This window comes from Lithobates pipiens, unplaced genomic scaffold (genome assembly GCF_037356315.1).
Source record: "Lithobates pipiens isolate NorthernLeopardFrog02 unplaced genomic scaffold, aLitPip1_a1.2 Scaffold_16, whole genome shotgun sequence".
NCBI classification, from domain to species: domain Eukaryota; kingdom Metazoa; phylum Chordata; class Amphibia; order Anura; family Ranidae; genus Lithobates; species Lithobates pipiens.
In genome coordinates, this window is record NW_027507748.1 from 609,762,636 (window position 1) to 609,784,330 (window position 21,695).

A 21,695-nucleotide genomic window follows, 5' to 3' on the forward strand; every position below is an offset into this window, starting at 1 on the left:
AGGAGGAGAGAGAAGGGCAAAGTGAGCAGAATACCCCCCCTAATCTGCAGCGGGTGACAAATGGGAAACTTGCCTGGGGGGGGGGGGGGGGTAGAGGGGAAAGAATCCCGTGTGGGCCAGCCTGTTACAAAGTACAAAGGCTATCCCTCCAAATGAGTAAAGAATGGTCCAAGTTTAAATGAATGGTTGTGGGTTATCTATGGATTCCAAATTTTCAGAAATTTGGCATGGGTGTTGGTAAGCATAGAAGAGAGCTTCTCATGGACCTTGGTTCACAGCCGCTGGTGCTTAACTTCAGCGAAATTAAGGAATGGTTGGTGCCAGGCTCTGGCCAGGGTCTTTTAGATTTACTTTAAAGTGATAGTCACATTCACATGCAAGATCTCTTCCTGATAGATGCGTAGCCTGCTCCTTTCTGTTCTTGCTGCTAGCTTTTCACATTCCATAGCCAATAGGGATGTGTGGAGAGATGGCAGGGGGAATAGGCTACACGGCAACCAGAGGAGACTTTGGTTTATTCCTATAAATCGGTAGGACAGGTGATTTAAACATGAGGTAACTATGCGTGGGCACTAGGTGGTGGTTACACCCAGGTGCAATTTTGATAATCTGATATACAATTTGGCAATTTGATATGATACCTTGGCAACCATGAGAAGAATTCTTACTCCTCATTGCCATTATATTCTAAATTGCACAACAATGCAGGGGGAAAAAGCTTTACATTGTGAATGTTATGTGCATTGCATTGCCATAAATAATGGAAGTGCAATTCTCAGTCCATTGAGGGCTGAATAATGAAAACTTGTGTATACGTTCACGTGAACTGGTGATGTTGAGTTTGGGTGCAGCATTATAGCATAATTGTTCATACCCTATCCCAACATCAGCTCCGGTGTATGATTTTAACTTCTTCTCTGGCCTGCATATGTTCAGATTAATTTTCCATGGTTTCCTCCTGGAGGTAACCTCCCTGGTTTTTATGCTTTTTTATATTTAAAAAAAAAAAAAAAAAGTCTCATGTAGGCAATGGCCACCAAGTCTAAAGCTGGCCGGCCACAAGCCAGTTCAAGTGGAACCAGCCATACTTCAATCCAGGCATGGTGATTCCTGTTCAGGAGAAGTCAGTCTGTCAATAGACTTTTTACGAATGGGCTTGTTGGAAAATCTCCCCTTAGTCAGCCCATTAGCTGCAGCTCAGATCAGTGTATTATGATGATGAGGGAGCCCTGTTGTTAGAATATAAAGGACATAGAAGGGAGGATTTCCCCATCCAATGTGGCTAGGGAAATTGGCTTTTTTTTTTTTTTTTTCAGTTGGCTGGCTAAATGAAAAATAAAAAACTTTAATGTCTGGCCAGCTTAAGTTCTTAAGTTCTCAGTAATCATACTATGTATGATCAATTCTGTACTATTCTTATGCATTTAGTTTAGATAATGAAGTTGGTATTACAGCAAGTAGGGCAGTTATATTTTTCTGTTGTTGGCAAAGACTGATGTTTCTTTGTTGGTAATAAACCAATAGTAGACCGTGAGTGTGTGATACTCTGGAGGAATCTTCTCTTTTTTTTTTTGTGTTGTATTCTTAGAAAAGTGGCAGTTTGTTATTCTGTGAGGGAGGCTTCCTTTCTTATAGATGAGATCCAGTGAGATTTATTGCCACTTTTTTAAATAACACAAACCTAATATGATATTTGCAAAATAAACAAATTGCGGCCATTCTTCTTTTGTTATGTCCTAGGTGGAGCAGGGTTGCATCTAAAATAGTCTGCTAAAAAAACAAAAACAAAAAAAAACATAACAGGCTATCTTACTAATCATCATGTGTTGGTAATGATATACACCACTGCTCAAACTTTCTACCAATGATGGTCGGATGAACACCGATAGCAAATTGCCTTGGATATCATATAAGCAGCCCTTCCACTTCAAAATCTGAAAATGATTAAAGGGGTTGTAAAGGTAAATGTTTTTTCACCTTAATGCATTCTATGCATTAAGGTGAAAAAACATCTGACAGTCCCGGCACCCCCAGCCCCCCTGTTTTTACTTACCTCACCCCTCGAAAGTTCCGCGCTCATCCCCCGACTTCCTTTCCACCGCTCAGCTTGGCTGGAGTGGATGGATGGAAAGCAGCGCAGCCATTGGCTCGCGCTGCTGTCAGTCACATCCCCTGACGCGGGGGGGGGGCTGTATCACGGGAGCGCGCCCGCAGATGCTTCTCACCATGCAAGGGAGCTCGCATGCACGTGAGAAGCATCTGAGGGAGGAAGCTGACAGCCGCCAAGGGACCCCAGAAGAGCAGGTTCGGGGCCACTCTGTGCCAAACGAGCTGCACAGTGGAGGTAAGTATAACATGTTTATTTTTAAAAAATAAAGTTTTTATCTTTACAATCCCTTTAATTTTAGAAAAGTGCTTTGTCATTAGAAAGTGTTTGGTACAAAAAAAATTGCAGTAAAACCAAGGCAGTGGCAGATGGGTTGACATTTTGTAGCAGATGTGTGCTTAAAAAAAAAATGTATATGTGCAGTGACATAAGAGCCAAACCTACCCCAGGTGGATTTTAAGGTCGTTCATGTTTACCTAATCATAAACAATATTTATCAGATGAGAGCCCAGTCTGCAACCTTGTCCCCCTAGAGAACAGTCTGTGATGGTCTATGGACAATGTGTTCATCAACCAGGTGTCCAAAATTCAGGAGGTTCAGAAGATAAATATATATTGATAATCTAATATTTATTGGCAAGGGTAGACCAATTCATATTGAATTTCAAGTTTGGTCTATTTGTAATTCTAATGTTGGGTTGAGATATTACTCAAAATTATTATTATTTTTTTTTTTTTTTTTTATGTGCTAGGCAAAACCTTTCAGGTAGTAAGTTTGCCTGTTTTTGAATCTTGTTGTGACTCCTGATGTTTCCAGCTTTTAACTTACTACAAGAAACATCTGCATTGTCTTGTTAATCAGTCAATAACTTGCTACAACTGACCAATAAATTGAATAAACACTTTTTTTGTTTTGTTGTATTCTTTCTGCCAGTGTAAAATTTAGTTAGAGTCAATCATTTTGTATATTAGGGTTTAGCTTAGTTGATACATGGTGGGGATAATGCTGGAACTTGATGTGTGAAGGTTCACTTGTATCCAGGTCATGCTACGGCTAGCTTAGTAGATGGTCACATTCAGATGGACTTGTTTAATGTTGAGGATGTTTCATCATTCATCCACGTGCCTTTCCCAGTTAAAATTAATAAACTGAACTGAAGAAGCCATTAGGAGCAGTGAAACATCTTCAAAATTGTACACCAAGCCCACCTGAATTTTACTACTACTGGCTAATGCAGGAACTAGGGGTGTAAAGTTTTTTTAGTGGATTCACATCACTGCTGCTTACGTTTTTTTTTTTCTTTACTTTTGCAAATAAGAAAAGCTTTTTTTCCGTTGCCTTTTTTTTTTGTTTTGTTTTTGTTTCTACTCTTCACATTAGGGCCTCGGCCTTCGCTAGGAGTTGGGTTTGGCGCACCCTTCGGCTCAGCTATGAGTTCTGGTCTACAACCAGCTGGCTTGGGCTCTTCAAGTATTGGAGGTACCTTTTTTTTTCCATTCTCTTAATTTTAACATCTTACTATAGAAGATGCTTATGTGAAAAAAAGTGGCTTGCAAATCAGAATTTCACCTACTGGTTTTAGTTGAAAAGGAAACGTCATGTGTTGAGCTTTTATCTTTGAACAGTTTGCTAATCAGGGGGCCCACATGTAGGAATTGTATTGCAGACGGGCATCACTCTTGCATCAGCTTGTCATAGGTATGCTTCCTTGGTTCTGATGCTTCATTCTGAGGAATTTGTGCATCACCGCTCACTAAGCAACAACTAAAGCCTCATACACACTATCAGATTATCTGCTGAGTTTTTCCTTCAGATTTACCAAAACCATGTAGTAGAAGGGCCTGCCTGATTGCATACACATTGAAACTCCTAAGGTTTGTCCTCATATTTATATGGTTTTAGTAAATCTGAAGGAAAAACTCAGCAGATAATCTGATAGTGTGTATGGGGCTTAAGTGGTGGTTGGGAAAAAAAAATGGCAGGAGTAGCTTATGTTTCCCTTTTGAATGTTGCAATCAATTCAAACCACCTGTAGCTTATGTCGGTGAAGGTCCTCATTTATCCAGGTCATGATATATCTAGTAGTTACAATCGCCTGGACTTGTTCTGTAATGTTGACACTTTGTAATTTATCCAAGTCACAGCTTCAGTTTCAACTGAAGAATTGGTTTGTATAAGCTACAAAATATCTTCAACATTACAGAATAAGTGACTACTAATAGATGCACCTATACATGCATAGACTTCCATTATTTATTCAGTTCAAACTTCAAATTTGAAAATCATTGAATCCTCCAGAGAACACGGTGCACATAGCATTTGGTTCTTTTTCAGATCCATGCAGTGCTTTTAAAATAAAATTACTTTTCTGTCTGTAGCTCCACCCCAGACTGAAATCAAATTTATCGGCGACACTGAAGCTACCATTTCATCTTCATTCTGCAGTCCTCCATCTAATCTGGCAAATCTGTGCTTCCTCTACCACCTCCTTTTCTGTGCTTAAAATGTCATTGTACTAAAAGGAAAGACAGAGGACGGCCATTCAAGTGGGAGAGTAGTAGCTGGATTATGTTGAGTTCGTATGGTTTTGTGAATGACAGTTCTTCTCTAGCTTGCTGTTGTTCACAACCACACAAGCCGACAGTTGCTACTAAGGTCTCTACTGAATAACTGGCAACTGTGATTGCAGTAAAACACAGATTAATGGCTAGGGTATTGTTAAAGCAATACCACATTGTTAAAGCAATACCCAGAATATGGAAGAGCAGTTGTGTAAAATTGTATCAGGACTTGCTAGAATGAATGCAGTATTTACATGAAATAATGCACTTTCTAAAAAAAAACAAAAAAAAAAAAAAATTTTCCTTTTTTAAAGGCCGAAGGCTTTGCTCTTAAAAGTCCTGCCTGTAACATTTGCAGTATATTCATTTTCTCAGTTATGTTTTTCTTTTTCTGCTTTCAGGGATCTTCACTCTTCTGTGTCATACTGACCTTGCCCACTCATTAAAATTTGCTTGCTTTGGTTGACCTGCTAGAAATATTGGCTGCTAGAATAGCCCTACCCTGATTTTTATCTGTTCATCATACTTCACTTTTTTTTTTGTTAAAGTAAGGCCCCATCCACAAGCCTAAAAAAAATAGGAGAAAACTATATGAGCATATCAATAAAGTGTTTACTATGTGAGATCATTGCCAGATTAGGCATCTTAGCTAAACGAAAGGCTTGAATACAGGGGATTGTTTCCAATTTCTGATGAAGTATCACTCAAACTAATTTAAAAAAAAAATATATATTTTGGATGGAGTGGAAATGGTTAAACTGCATGGCAGGATCTTTTTTACTTTGCCATCAGTGTGATTTTCTGTTGTGTATTGCTGTCCTGTAGTCCCAACAAGAATTTAAAGGAATTTTTAATTTTTTTTCTTTCCACCGTTTTTGTAGCACACAAGGGCAAAGAATTTTACTTATGTCAGTATTTAATTATTAAACAAAGTCGGGTTAACTTACGCTTTAATTGGTACTTTAAGCACTGTATTTGAAGGTTTACATTAGCATGCAGAATGGTACCATGATAGATAGATACATAGATAGATATATCTATCTATCTATCTATTTTTTTTATTTTTTTTTATCATTCATTCATTTATTCTTTTTTTTTTTTTTTTTTATTTTTTTTTTTCCCCAAGTTTATCTTTGTGGGGGTCCTCTTCAGCAGCAGATCTTTTGTAATGGTGATCTGTTGCTTGTTGGTATTTTAAGATCTCCAAATCCTTGGTGATTTTATAGAAACTATCTTAGGAAAATCTATCTAATCTTAATGTGGGAACTCCTGACATAGAATATTCAAATTGCCTCGTTTCGTAATCTAATCTCCCTGTACCCTTTTGAATATTATGATATTGAACAGGTCTGAAACTGATGATGAGCACCAACAGCTTTGAAGGGTCATCAGTAGCCCCAAGTATACTCAGAGCTGTCGCTCAAATGATGCTCCGTAGTATTCCACTGGTGTAATTTACTTTCATTTGAGGCTTGCTGCATAGCCTCTCATTTATCTGAGGACGGGGCTGAGAGGCTGATGGTTGGATCGCTCACACAGCAGATTACGTATAATGCTGGCAATGACATCTTTCACTCATTTTAAAATCTGCTTCTGCTGTCACATTTCTTGTGCACTAATGACTCTGCTGCAACTGCCACTTCTGTTTAAATGACTCTATGGGTGCACAGACAAATTGCTGATCTTATGTTTGCCCCTGCTGTCTGCCTACATGGCAGCAGTGCTAAACAAAAAAAAAAAAGCAGACTAGAATTTGGACAGTGTCTTAATCTGCAGAGCCCCTGAAGGGCTTTAACACATGCTGTATGCTATATAACTTTATAGTATACCATGGGATTATTTTACAAATATGTGCAGGTTTTTTTTTTTCTTACAGGTGTGGTATGTTTTAGCTGTCAATTGACTGACTCCATATTTCATACTCTATCCTAAAAGTCACTAGGCTACAACATTTTCCATGTGAACTGTAGCCAGTGCTAAAAAGCACTTAGCCAACATTTTTAAATCCGAAAGGACTGGCACATTGTGTGGAGCATTTGCTTGATTTTTCTTTAACTGCATCCATCTAGAAATTGCTGTTCATTACCAATGGCTTGCTAGTCTTTTTTTGAAGCCTTTCTTGTTTGTGTTTGCATGCTGTATGTATTTACATCTAAGTGAGCTCCTCTTTTTCAACTAATATGTCTGTCCAGCCAATTAAAGTCCTTGACATCAGTGCAGACATTAGCTACCAATGTCCGAGATCTATTTCCAGATGGGTTTTTTTGTTCTCTTCTATGTACATTACTTCATCACTATTACAGAAGAAAAGTCACACGAGGAGGCAATTTCCATCTTTCATCAAACTAGATGTTTCCAGCCAGGCTTCCTAGCCTAACTGGGGCACACGCATATGGTGACATTTTATGCATAATGTTTAGGTGGCGTTCACCTTATACGCGTTTGGAAGCATCCTTTCAAGACTTCATCTGTACATTGTAGCAGGTTAGGAGAGGTCAGATATTTTTAGAAATACTTTAGAGTTTTAGAATCATAAAATTCCCCAACAGCTCTTGTTGATGTGCACACACAAGAGCTCCATTCCTTCCTATGAGTGAAACGTATGTTGTTCTAGCTGTCCTATGGAAAATGGCTCCTCCATAAGGGTGAATAGGGCTGTGGCATGAGTGCGCGTTAAGAGGACAATCTGTCTGGGATGTTACCAGGACAGATCATGACGAGAGGCAGGACTATAAACTGGGCATCCCTGAAAGTTTACTAAAAGTTGCTTTAGGTATGCAACCCTAGTTCCTACACCAGAAATTATCTCAGGGAAAAAGTAGAGTGCACGGTTCATAATGTTTTAATTTTTGGCATTTGTGTACTTATTTTTGCATGTAGTTTGTCTATGCAATGCATTTATGGTGTATCTAGTTTGTATATACTGGGATCTCTACTTTAACCCCTGTGAATGGATTTTGTTCTCTCCTACAGCCTTGCCTCTAAGCACTATGATTTTTGGCTGCCAATCTGCGCAACATTAACTCACTGTTTCCTACTGTATTAGTATTTTCTTGAAGTTTAACCTGCTTACTTTTTACCTTTCCTGGTCCACCCTCTTCATTCTAACTTTTTTTAATAACCTTTTCATGACCTACCCTATTTTACACCCAGTGATGTTATTACTGGGTCTCTGCAATGTAGGCAGATTATGGCTGGTGGCAGAGGCCAGAATGGTGCTTTACATTAACCACTTTCAGACCGGACCATTTTGCTGGTAAATGACCAGAGGTCTTTTTACACTTTGGCACTGCGCTGCTTTAACTGGTAATTGCGCGGTCATGCAATGTTGTACCCAAACAAAATTTGCGTCCTTTTCTTCCCACAAATAGAGCTTTCTTTTGATGGTATTTGATTGCCTCTGCGATTTTTATTTTTTGCGATATAAACGTAAAAAGACCGCAAATTTTGAAAAAAAATGATATTTTCTACTTTTTGTTATTAGAAAAATCCAATAAACTCAATTTTAGTCATACATTTAGGCCAAAATGTATTCAGCCACATGTCTTTGGTAAAAAAAAAGTCAATAATTGTATATTTATTGGTTTGCGCAAAAGTTGTCACATCTACAAACTAAGGTACGTTTTCTGGAATTTACGCAGCTTTTAGTTTACGACTGCCTATCTCATTTCTTGAGGTGCTAAAATGGCAGGGCAGTACAAAACCCCCCCAAATGACCCCATTTTGGAAAGTAGACCCCCTAAGGAAATTGATAAGAGGCATGTTGAGCCCATTGAATATTTTATTTTTTTGCCTCAAGCGATTGAATAATGACAAAAAAAATTTTTTTTTTTTTTTTTTTTCACAAAGTTGTCACTAAATGATATATTGCTCACACATGCTATGGGCGTATGTGAAATGACACCCCAAAATAAATTCTGCTGCTTCTCCTGAGTACGGGGATACCACATATGTGGGACTTTTTGGGAGCCTAGCCCCGTACGGGGCCCCGAAAACCAAGCACCGCCTTCAGGCTTTCTAAGGGCGTAAATTTTTGAGTTCACTTCTCACTACCTATTACAGTTTTGAAGGCCATAAAATGCCAAGATGGCACAAAACACCCACAAATGACCCCATTTTAGAAAGTAGACACCCCAAGCTATTTGCTGAGAGGCATGTTGAGTCCATGGAATATTTTATATTTTGCCACAAGTTGCGGGAAAATTACAAACTTTTTTTTTTTTTTTTTTTTTTTCACAAAGTTGTCACTAAATGATATATTGCTCACGCATGCCATGGGCATATGTGAAATGACACCCCAAAATAAATTCTGCTGCTTCTCCTGAGTACGGGGATACCACATATGTGGGACTTTTTGGGAGCCTAGCCGCGTACGGGGCCCTGAAAACCAAGCACCGCCTTCAGGCTTTCTAAGGGCGTTACAGTTTTGAAGGCCATAAAATGCCAAGATGGCACAAACCCCCCCCAAATGACCCCATTTTGGAAAGTAGACACCCCTAAATTTAGGGGTACACTAGTGAGACTAGGTAATAAATGGCGGGTGCCCTGAAACTATAAAAAAATAACTAACCAACCAGCGTCACCTGTAACAGTTATATGGTGATCACTGGTGAAAGGGTTAACTAGGGGGCAATCAGGGGGCTTTATGCGGTAGTATATGGGGGTCCCTGGCGCTATAAAAAGCTGCGGCGAACCTAAATACCTACCTGCCTAACTAGCGTCACCTGTGACGCTAATACAGCGATCAGAAAAACGATCGCTTATTAGGCTGGGTTCACACTGGAGCGATGCGGGAACGCCACGAATGCGCGGCGGGTTCCCGCATCGCATGCCTCCCGGCGGCAGTTCACACTGCCCTATGCGAACTGCTGGGAGTGTCAGTGAAATGTTACTGACACCCCCAGATCAGTTCGCATATCGCAGTGCGATCTGCAAACTCGGATCGCATGGTGTGAACACCCATGCGATCCGATTCTGCTGCGGGCCAAAAAAAGGGTCCCGTGCGAATTTGCGGCGGGTGCGGCGGGTGCGGCGAATGGCTGAACTCGAATCGCACAGAGATCGGATGTGATTTGCACTGCAGTGCGGTGCGAATCACATCCGTTCTCAAACCGCTGCAATGTGAACCCAGCCTTAGTGACACTGGCGACGGGGGGTGATCACGGGGTTAAACCTTTATTGGGGGGTACCTTAGAACTAAAGGGGGCTAACCCTAACTGCCCTAACAGTTATTAGTCACAAATGACACCCGCCGGGTGATCAGGGGGTTAAACCTTTATTAGGTAATAAATGGCGGGTGCCCTGAAACTATAAAAAAATAACTAACCAACCAGCGTCACCTGTAACAGTTATATGGTGATCACAGGTGAAAGGGTTAACTAGGGGGCAATCAGGGGGCTTTATGCGGTAGTATATGGGGGTCCCTGGCGCTATAAAAAGCTGCGGCGAACCTAAATACCTACCTGCCTAACTAGCGTCACCTGTGACACTAATACGGCGATCAGAAAAATGATCGCTTATTAGGCTGGGTTCACACTGGAGCGATGCAGAAACGCCGCGAATCCGCGGCGGGTTCCCGCATCGCATGCCTCCCGGCGGCAGTTCACACTGCCCTATGCGAACTGCTTGGAGTGTCAGTGAAATGTTACTGACACCCCCAGATCAGTTCGCATATCGCAGTGCGATCTGCAAACTCGGATCGCATGGTGTGAACACCCATGCGATCCGATTCTGCTGCGGACCAAAAAAAGGGTCCCGTGCGAATTTGCGGCGGGTGCGGCGGGTGTGGCGGGTGCGGCGAATGGCTGAACTCGAATCGCACAGAGATCGGATGTGATTTGCACTGCAGTGCGGTGCGAATCACATTCGTTCTCATAAACCGCTGCAATGTGAACCCAGCCTTAGTGACACTGGCGACGGGGGGTGATCACGGGGTTAAACCTTTATTGGGGGGGTTAGGGGGGCACATTAGAACTAAAGGGGGCTAACTCTAACTGCCCTAACAGTTATTACAGTCACAAATGACACCAATGCAAAAAAAAAAAAAAAAAATGACATTGGTGTCACTGTGACTGGGGGGCAGGGGTAATTGGGGGGGTGATCGGGGGGTAAAGGGGGGGTGTGAGTGTGCCTGGCATGTTCTACTGTGTGTGTAGAGTGTTGGTGCAACTCACCGATCTGCTCTCCTCCGTGTCGGAACGAAAAATACCGACACGGAGGAGAGAATACATCACTTCCTCTCCTGTGTTTACATTACAGGAGAGGAAGTGATGTCACCGGGGATTTCCATTCGTCGAGAGCGATCGCGAGGGGGTGGCCATGAATGAATGGCCGCCCCCTCATCCCGGATTGCTCTCGAAGGAATGCCGACCGCCGCAGGCACCGGGGGGGGGGCCCGATCGGGCCCCCCACCCGCGGGCAGGCAGGGACTTGTATATACGCCCATATGCCTGCCCGTGCCATTCTGCCGACGTATATCGTCGTGCGGCGGTCGGCAAGTGGTTAAACAGCATAGCACACAGCCGAAGTACTCCTCAAGAGCCTTTAGAGCTGGCTCTTGGGTGAGTTATGCAAATATCAAAATGTACTGATGGGTGGATGTAAATCTGGAGCAGTGGGCATATCTAGTCACGGTGTATTTGTATGCAGATCGCCCTAGGTAATGGCATGATGCTGAGCCTACATGGTAAAAACAATTGAATTACAATGCATGAAAGAGGTGTTCCAGGGACAGTAAGACTGGGGAGGTCTAGATGATGCTGAACATCCTCCAGCCAGAAAACGAGGCGGGCTTGCTGCAGTGTCTAGTGCACAGTATGAGAAGCTCACATTGTGCAGGGAAATCAAAGTGAGCATTTTCAGTACAGGTGAAAAGCCCTTGTATAACTGTCCAAGAATGCAGGTAAGGCTGGAGTTCAGCTTTAAAGTGGTTCTAAAGGATTGGGGTTTTTTACCTCCTCCTATACTCGCCTAAGTCCTCAGTCTGAACTGAACAGTGTGCAATCTAAGATATACAGGCAATTTTTATCTCTTGCTGCTGATTGAATTTACCACTTAATTGGCAGTTCCACCCTTATCCTAATTGCTGACGTACTCAACAATATGTAGCAAGGGAGTGAGGCAGTCAGCTTATTAACAGTATTTGACATATGCCTGTACAACCTAATTAAATATCCATGGTCCATCAGTAAATGTTCTCATTTTTGTTGGGAGGTTTTTCTACGTTAAAGGAGTTTTGAGAAAAAACGCTCTTGGTGTTACTAAACCCACAATAGTAAAATCAGTCTGTATATACAGTAAAGCATGCTTGTTATACTCACTGTGGAACCTAAGGGGTTAATCCTCTGCAGTGTGTAAAATGGCTGTTTGAGCCTGTATGCACAGATCCTCCTTCCACTGACTCCAGAACATGTCCGGATAAGACGGAACCCTTGGAGTCACTGCACATGCTCAGTTTGGTGTGTATTGCTAGAGAGGGTTTTCTTTTTTTCTTGGGAGAGTGTAATGTGATCAGCACAGATCCAATCAGCACTGTCCAGACAGAAGGTCAGGGGTCCTGGATCCGAATAGGACAGCTCAGTGCAGTTTGAAAACTCCTCTTACACGCTTTACAAGGAACTGATAGTCCCAAGACTGCTATATACTGCTGATGAGAAAAGGTATTTTAAAAGGCAGTTTATATTGCATTTCCATGTTCTGTGTACTGTGGGAGACCAGATATAGTGAATGCAGGGTCTTGGGTTTAGTAACACTTTAAGGTTTTACCCTTCCCAGCTGACAGATTTTTTTGAATGACAGCGCTACAACTGCAGGATTCACTTGCAGTGCCATTAGCTGATGAAATCTATGATCAAACATGCTCCATAGATATTCTGCAATTCCAGTCTGTCGGTAACCATAGGATTTGTTGTTGCTGTTACAGATGGAGATCTCCATATTATTCCATGATACCCCAGTCAATTAATTTTGCTTTGAAATATAATTTAAGGTAGCATTAGACATAGTGGGCTTTCCGGGAGCAAACGTACAGCTAATTGTTGTGGAATATTTTGCTTTTAATAGTATATGTAAACTGCTCACGTGTATGCTGAGGTTTTTTACTTTTAGCCATCTTTGTGCTGTAAGCTTTGATACATGTGTTCTGTCTAATGCTGTCCCACTAGGATTTGGAGGTAGCTCGGCTTTCGGAAGCAACTCATCTGGAGCCGGCTCTTTTGGCTTTGGAACTGCAAATAAACCATCAGGAAGCCTCAGTGCAGGTTTGTATTTCAACTAAACGGCTTGTTTTTTATTTAACAAACGATGGACCTTATTTCTCCATCGTCCATAGGAATACAGAAACCTTTGGGTTATACCAAGCCTTCAGAAGTTTGGGTCACTAGCGCATTGAAAAATTGTAAGCCAGCCTCTTTCTAACCCCCCCCCCCCCCCCCCCCGACTTTCATCAAGATTCATTGTTTTCACTGCTACTTGAGCTAGTCCTTCTACAATCGTTATTTGGTTTAGCAGCCTCCCCAGCACTAATCCCCCTGTGATCTCCCATAGTTGGCAGATTCTTAAAGAGGATTTCACTGCATCTGGTTCCTTCTTGGTTTTATCAGTGGTTGTGTTACAGGGACTGGCTTATAATGTTCCTGTTTGCCAGTGTTTCAACCTCCTGTAGTTGGCAGTATTGCCTAACTGCTTCTGAATTCCTGTTTCCCTCAATCGACTCAAAGGAAAAGATTTTATAGTAAGTACTCGAATACTGGTGGCTCTGGATTCTTCTAACATTTTAACCAACCAAAATAGAAACTAGTTAACCAATTTTCAGATGTAATAATAACGTGAATCCCTATTTTAGAATTGTAGTTTTAGTATACACTTTCAGGGATTTCTTGATATTTTTGTCTTTTTTATTGTTAACTTGTATTCTCTCCCAGTGGGTGCAGAAGTGCTAGGCTGTACGATGGTCAAACGTTATTCCAGCTTGAGCTCAGTTGTTGGGCACTAAAGAACAAATGAGGCTAGAGAGAAGGTGCAGGAGAATGCAAGAAAAGTTCAAAATTTTTCTCTCTACCACAGCATGAACATTATATCAGCTGTCAGCCTTTACAGGAGCATTACATTCTGGCATTAGGTTGATACTTGGCTCTAAAAGGAAGAGTACAAGCCCAAAACACATATTGGCAGTACTATTATAATTCCTTAAGCCTAAAGATTCAGATTTTCAAGAATGTCCGTTCTAGTGAAAAAACAGATGAGCCCTTTATGCCAACAGTTGATTTCCACTTTGCCATAGTGCAAAGCACTTGTAAAAAATGTAAAGATTGTTAAAATAGGACCTCCTTCCAAAACTGTATATACCAATATACAGAACATTCATAGAATATACAAATGTGTGTATAAAATACAACCAATCCTAACATAAACTCACATTTTGTACACTGGAAAAAGAAGAAAAAATAGTTACAAAAAAAAGACCATTGGGATATTCACCTGGCTGGAAACAATTGCATTATTCTGTGCAATTAAATACAGATGCATTGCTATGAACTTTTTTTAAAGGTGCCCATCCAATTTACTTGAGCAGAAAGTGCAAGACAAACTGCAGCATATTGTCAGAACACTAGGGGCTCTGTTGGCTTTTCAAAGTATCATGCAAATGACCTTTTTATTTCCTAAACTAAAAAAGACAGCACGCTAGACATCCACCCTTGTGTAAATGAGCCCACGGGTAAAGATTTACAATAGCTATTGGAAGTGGACACCCTCTGAATACACCATGGTTCACCTATCTGTGACATTCTAAATCAAAGATGCACAACTGGAATTCTCATGCTATGTAGTGGCTACAATTTTGGTACAGAGGAGATGCTTTTAACTAATGCACTGCATCTTGCCAAAGGCTATGCTATTTTAAAGATGATCTACTGTCCCTTGGACACTGTAGCAGCAATGCTTCTAGGTACCAGCAGCATGTGATTTGGCCATGAATTGTGATGGGGTTCTCACTGGCCCATGAGAAAAGGGTCGACTGAAGGTCAAAGATGGCTGGGGATATTAGAACCTTTGCCATGCAATTGCTATATTTTCTCTTATTGAGGATATTTTACTTCGCGTTTTGTCAGTGGAATGCTGAATCTTTTCAGTCTGAGGTAAAATAGTGAGCAACCACCTGGATGTACATGCTGTATATTCCTGTAGGCAGTTGACTTTAAACTCCTCATAAATTGCTGTCAACGAATGAGATAAAGACTTCCACTAGACTTGCAGGTGTCGCCAAGAGGTCAATGGACATCTCCAGCCTGCTGGCATCTCGGAAGCACCAGGTACCACAATGAACCTAGCTCTGTTAAGGCATTTATGCAGCCCAAGGGTTGTATCCTTTTTGCCACCATAAAGGAAATGGTCAGTATCCAGTCACAATCCTAATTTGTCACAATAGCTGCATATGATAGTGAGTGTTCATTTCAGAAAAGTGGTCACTACCACCCAATCTAATCCTCACATGGCACAATACTTTCGCATTGTGCACACCCACTGTAAATGGTTCAAGCTGCAGATACAGTCCATGGCCAAAGATATTGGCACCCCTGCATTTCTGTCAGATAATGCACCACTTCACCCAGAAAATTGTTGCAACTACAAATGTTTAGGCATTCTCATGTTTATTTCTTTTGTTTTGTATTGGTATTACACAAAAAATTGGAGAAACAAAAAGCCAAATCTGACCATTCCACGCAAAACTCCAAAAATGGACTGGACAAAATTATTGGTACCTTCATTTTAATATTTGGCGGCGCACTCCATGGAAAAAATAATTGAAATCGGTTGCTTCCTGTAACCTTCAATGAGATTTAAACCTCTGCTTCACTGGAATTTTGGATCACTCTTCTTTCACCAACTGCTCCAGGTCTCTCAGATTGGAAGGGTTCCTTTTTCCCAATTGCTGTTTTGAGATCTCTCCAATGGATTTAGATCTGGACTCCATGCTGCCAAGTTAAGTACTTATCAGCTCTTTGTCTTAAACCATTTCTGGGTGCTTTTTGGCATGTGCTTTGGGTCATTGTCCTGCTGTAAGACCCATGACCTCTGCCGGAGACCCGACTTCCTGATACTGTGCCCTACATTGCACCCCAAAGTTCTTTTGTTGTCTTTAGATTTCATGCCATGCACACAGTCAAGACAACCAGTGCCTGAAACAGCAAAGCATCCCCAAAACCATCAGTGAATCTCTGCCATGTTTGTATGAACTGTATTCTTTAAAGGCCTAATTTCTGAAAACAGTAGAATGATAGGCTTTACCAAAAAGCTGTAATTTTGTTTTGTCTGTCCACAGCACATTCTCCCAAAAGGATGTTGGCTTCCTCGGGTAAGTTTTGGCAAATTCCGGTGTGGCTTTTTCATGTTTGTGTCAGCAGTGGGGGGTTCTCCTGGGTCTTCTGCCATAGCATCCCTTTTCATTCAGATAGCAACGTATAGTGCAAGCTGACACAGTTGTATCCTGTGTCTGAAGGTCATCTTGAATTTGTCTGAAGTTGGTCAAGGGTTTTTTTGTTTTTTTTAATATCCACTATTCAATCCTTCATTGCAATCTTTGGTCAATTCTTCTCTTCTGTCCACATCGAGGGAGATTGGCTACAGTGCCATGGGCTGTAGACTTCTTGACAACAATATTGAGCATAGTGGGCACAGAAACACTAAGATCTCTGGAAATGGACTTGTATCTTTGGGCTTGCGCATGCTTTTCCACTTTTTTCTTCTCAAATCCTTAGGCAATTCTTTGCTGTTTCTCTGCTCTGTGCTCCGTGTGGCACGCAGACACACAACAAAAGGGTTGACTACATTTTTCACCATTTTAACTGGTTGCCAGAGTGACTTCTATATTGTCCAGCATTTGTCTTTGAACTCTCAACATATTAAAGGAGCATCACAAAATTGTAAAAAATAGTTTGTGAAGGGGCCATTTGTGTCATACCAATACAAACTAAAGAAATAAACATGAATGCCTAAACATTTGTACTTGCAACAATTTTCTGGCCGAAGTGGTGCATTATCTGACAAATGCAGGGGTGCCAATATTTTTGGCCACGACTGTGAATTATGAAAATACGGGAGTCTATAATGTGTGTGGGAAATCCTGTGCTTTTTTTTATTTTTATTTTTTTTTTATTGGAAGGGTATCTTATAAATTAAAAGTTTGTTTTGATTCTATTTTTATATATCTAGGCTAAAACAACCTTTCAAGATGATCTTCCAGGGGAGATGGGATTCTTTTGCCTAAAGATCCATGTTATTTCATAGCACGCTACTGAATGTATCTACAATACAATATTAAAACCTTTCTCAGTCCAACCTTGCCTCTGCCTTTTTATCTTTCTTCAACTAACCTTAAAGACCACTTACCTTTTATGGCCAGTTATGTGCATTTTAAAATTAATGCAGCTTTAAAACTGAACTCCAGACAAGCAGACTCCGGACTGCTATATTGCGGCAGACATATCTGACACATTTTTGGGACCATTGACAATTATACAGTGATCAGTGCTATAAAAAAAAAAGCACTGATTGCTGTATAAATGTCACTGGGAGGGAAGGGGTTAACACTAGGGGGCGATCAAGAGGTTAAATGTGTTCCCTAGGTGTGTTCTAACTGTGGGGGGGAGTGGGATTGTCTAGGAGGAGATCGGTGGTCATACTTAGTATGGACACACAATCTGTTTCTGCTCCCCTAAATACACAGATCCCGGTTTCACTCTGTCACAAGCGATCGCAGGACCCCGGCAGTCATCGCACCCGCGGCGGCTGGTCGGCAAGCGATTTAAAGCTATCTTTGTAAAATATAAACCAAACTATCTTCAGGATAATAGAAATTATATGTCAAGTCCTTTTACCTTCAAAACACTTTCCAGAAATATTTTTATCTTTTATGCTCACAAATGTCGTCTGAGAGTATGTTACCACAACAGCCAAAATGTAACAGTGCATTGCAAAAATTAAGTCTAAGTAACTGATGTGAAAAAGCCTCTAAAGGGTTTGATGTTTGTGCCATGTATTCCATTTACAAAAGTGATCACTGATCTGTAAGGAACTAAAGCTTAAGTCATTTTAATTTCCTTTAATGCCATGTGTGTACTCAGCTCACCTCCTTACCGTTGCCATTTAGGATTTAAAGTGAACCTGCCACTTAAATATGTGTAACTGGAAATCTGTCATGCTAATCCTATTTTCCCACAATGTTGTCAGGTACTTGGCAGGGCCACACAGAGCCTCATGTGCATTTGTACTGGGCACAAAAGATTTTGTAAGGACAAGACGGATCAGTAGACTTAAGACCAGCTGTTTCCCAGGTCAATCAGCCTAGGTTGAAACTATATTTTAAGTGAGGGGTTCACTTTAAATAACTTCTTGCTGTACTGTGATGTTTTGTCACTTGTGCGACTCACACCAGTTAATGTAGCCATTCCACAATCCAGATATGTGGAGGTAAATTGTATAATGTCTTGGCTAGGATAGTTATTTAAATGGAAACCCTTTCTCACTTAAATTAATGGTTTCAAATTTATTTTATCCCCTCAAGGATTTGGCACTTCATCTACATCTGGATTTAACTTCAGCAGTCCCGGCATCACTGCATCAGCTGGTTTAACCTTCGGAGTATCTAACCCCTCATCTACCAATTTTGGGACCGGATCACAGCTGCTACAGCTTAAGAAGCCCCCAGTTGGAAACAAGAGAGGGAAACGATAGACATTTTAGAGAGAGAGAGAAGTTAGCTAGTACATTTTGAAGATCTATTTTTCTAAACATGTGCTCTAATTGTTCCCTAAGAGATTTATAAAGTTTTTGATATTTTTTTTTTTCCTCCAATGTTTTCATGTCTAAAAGCCACTGGTGTGTTTGTACCCAATGTCGTACTCTATATAATATTGTCTCTTGGAGGCTGTCATGACAACAGTGCACTGAACTGTACATCAAGATTTCACAACTGTCTTAATAGCTTGTTGGCTATTCTTGCACATACTGTATGGGTTATAAGTGTGACCAGTGAAGTTTTGCATAGTTTCTGGTTTTGTTTTTTGTTTTTGCAGATATTTTTATTATATGGATTTGTATAGATAGCTGACCTTGTGGCTGTTAGCTGTGGTTTAGTGACTGCTGCAGTGTGGTTGTGTACAGTGTACCTGGTTATAGAGAAACCGCACAAGTCTCTGTAGAGGACACTGACCTCTATGGTAACTGCAAGAATTGGAGAACAAAATGCTCTAAGATTTACTTTTATACTTTTTGTGGTGGCATGTTCTTCCCCCCCCTTTTTTTTTTTTTTTTTTTTTTTCCCCCTCCCTTGGCCTTGAAAGTTGTTTGGTAACCCAAAAATGTGATTACGCTCCAGTCGCAGAGAAACTGACAAGTTAAGTTGCTTTTTCAGGTGAGCAGCCTTTGTCAAATGCCTAAATTAAGGGCAGAAAACAACCTCCTTATTCAGAATCTTCTAGAAGGCATGTGGCACAAGAACACTAGGGCAACTCGCACCCAATGATTGTGGTTTCTCAGGTACAATTTGCCTGTCAGTTACCATGAAGTTGAAAGGAATATATTTTTGTGTTGGGTGCTCCTGGAAAAATAGAGGATTAAAGTCTGTTCCATTGTTTTTTTTTTTTTTTTTTTTGTCCACGAGTTAAATAAGCTAGGAATTCTAGCATGTATAGGATACCGGATCTTCAGCACTTAATTGTAAAATGGCACACGGGTACAGGAGGTTAAATAATGACCTCAACTGTATCGATAGTTGAGACCAACCACTTCTGTTATGTTCTGCTATGTTTAGCCTTTAAAATTGACCCTTTCCTTTGCCCATGTAGGCAAATTATAAGGCTTAACGACATTTTCTTTAGATATATTTTTATAGGGCCAACTTAAGAAATCATGCTTTATTTAAGTCCTCCAGCATATAATGTGAAGTTAAAGCCATGCATTTGAGTTGCTCAGTAGATTTAAAATTCAATTCTACAAGACGCCCTAGCCCTTTAAGAAAATGTAGTTCTATATAGTTTGTCCTTTTTTGAATATAATATTTTCCAACAGAAGAATGGAGTGTATGATACTTGTGTGCGTTGCCGTCCTGACATAACCGAGCCATTATTTTTATTTGAAATAACATCACTCCATCTTCAGCCTCCAGAGAAATATTGTATGCATTTTAAAGTGTAAATTACATTCACAGGCCTTGGTTAACATTCTCTAACTATTGAGCCCATGGAGGATAATAAAGCTCCCCATATAGATCTTTTTGGAGATTCACTGTAGATATGCAGTATGTGCAGGTCAAATCACCATTTCATTACAGCAGCATGTCTTCTTATATTGTTTTTTTTTTTCCAGTTTTTTTTATTTTATTTTTTCATTGTGGCCACTGCTAGTCAAGCAGCTATCTTCCTGTGTTGATCCATGAAGCCTGATGCTATGGTCTATCAGTTCATCAAGAGAATGAATGTCCCTGGGTGCTGGAACTTTGGCTTCCAGTGTACAGGCTTTTCTTATAAACTTCCTGCCTCGGCTTTGTGCAGTTGATGGCCTATTGTAGGTTTTTTGTTTTTTTTTTTTTGTTCCTCAAAATGACAGCTTTGTATTCACTTTTAATCTTCCCCCTTTTTTTTTTTTTTTTTCTTTTTTTTGTTATAGTTATGTTTTTTTTTTTGTATTAAACTAGTACGAATACCTTTTTTGACTTGCATGTTTTTTCACTTTAGTATATGTATATATGCCTGTATGTCCTTCAGTCTGAATATGTATATAAATTGGAGTCATAAACTATAATTTCTGTAGCATGTCTGCTTTTCTCAAGAACGTTACTAGATGATCAGTTGTCAAAGTAGATAAACCTTTCTCAACCTTTTCAACACAGGAAATTTACAACTCATGATACATTAGTGTGATGGTCAGTGAGAGGAATGGTCCTTACACTTGTGGTCATTAGGAAGAATTACCTCCTTAGAGATAGCTAAAAAAAAATCAATGGTGTCAGTTGTAATTTATCTGAGAGGCAAAAATTGCCCGATGCTGGAGGAACCGTGGGGTTCCACAGAACCCTGGTTGAGAATCACTGAAGTAGATTGTTGTATGATGAGGGGATGAGAGATACCACACACCACTAGCTCAACAGGTAAAAAGAGATGTGACTGTCCTCGGCCTTGAGCTCCTCCTGAGCCCTGTCTGATGCATTTCACCCTGCCCATCTGGGTTTAATCGTAGAGATCTGAGACCATGCTCAGGAGGACCTCAAGGCTGAGGCCATTCACACCCTTCACATCTTTTTCATGTGTTTAGCTAAGTGATTTGTGGCGTCTCTCATCCCCTCATACTTCCCTGCTTTCTGGATTACACATAAGACAGCCTGCACCCATTTCTGTGAAACACTGGATCTACCAGAGCACCTTGAGTAGCACTATAAGTGGTATAAGGTATAGTGAGATTTTTTTTTATATATATATTCATAGAAGATGGCAGGGTACTTCATTGCAGAGGTTATGATAAACGTAATAAGCTATGGTAGCCTGTTAATGTAAGGGAAATAACCTACAAGTGATGGGCCCAGTAGAAAGCGTCACTGGTGCCTACATAGAATCTGATAGATGGACGACCAAAAAAAGAACATACAAGAAAGGAGAATGTACACAGGGGGAAGAAAAGACAGGTTATGAAATGAAAAAGAGGAGGGAAATTTAAGGAGGGTGGAAAGATGGAAGGGGGAAAAAAGGAGGGAATTGGGGGCAGCCCAGCTGGTTAAATCCTGTAAATCAGAAGCCCCAGTTCACATTGATCCTATGTGGGAAACATGATTCACATGTGGTTCACAATATGAACTTGAGCCAAAAGTCCCTAAAAGGTTAACCAAACATTTTCTGGAATCTTCAAGTCTGGAGGCATGTAACGTGTTTTATGTGATGTCCAGACCCTTTGGAATTTGTGCATAGTCGTGCTTATGGTGATTGTAGCTGTATCAGTGCACTTGGAAAAAAAAAACAGTTGTGGTACTGTCTGTTAC

General features: G+C 40.6%; 1 protein-coding gene across 7 annotated transcripts in view; it reads left to right on the top strand.

Annotated features, from left to right (window-relative positions):
- Positions 1 to 20,467, top strand: part of NUP58 (nucleoporin 58) — an 82,032-nt gene extending 61,565 nt beyond the window's left edge. Inside the window, exons 13-16 of one of the 7 annotated variants that reach the window (XM_077484041.1) lie at positions 3,489 to 3,587; positions 12,832 to 12,927; positions 15,990 to 16,022; positions 18,231 to 20,467. In XM_077484041.1, coding sequence (XP_077340167.1) covers positions 3,489 to 3,587; positions 12,832 to 12,927; positions 15,990 to 16,022; positions 18,231 to 18,400 — 398 coding nt within the window. In that variant the 3' untranslated portion in view covers positions 18,401 to 20,467. Of the gene's footprint in view, positions 1 to 3,488; positions 3,588 to 12,831; positions 12,928 to 15,989; positions 16,023 to 16,879; positions 17,006 to 18,230 lie in introns of those variants that run through there. The other 6 variants (XM_077484045.1, XM_077484042.1, XM_077484043.1 and 3 more) reach the window with 6 other exon arrangements.
- Positions 20,468 to 21,695: the final 1,228 nt, after the last annotated feature.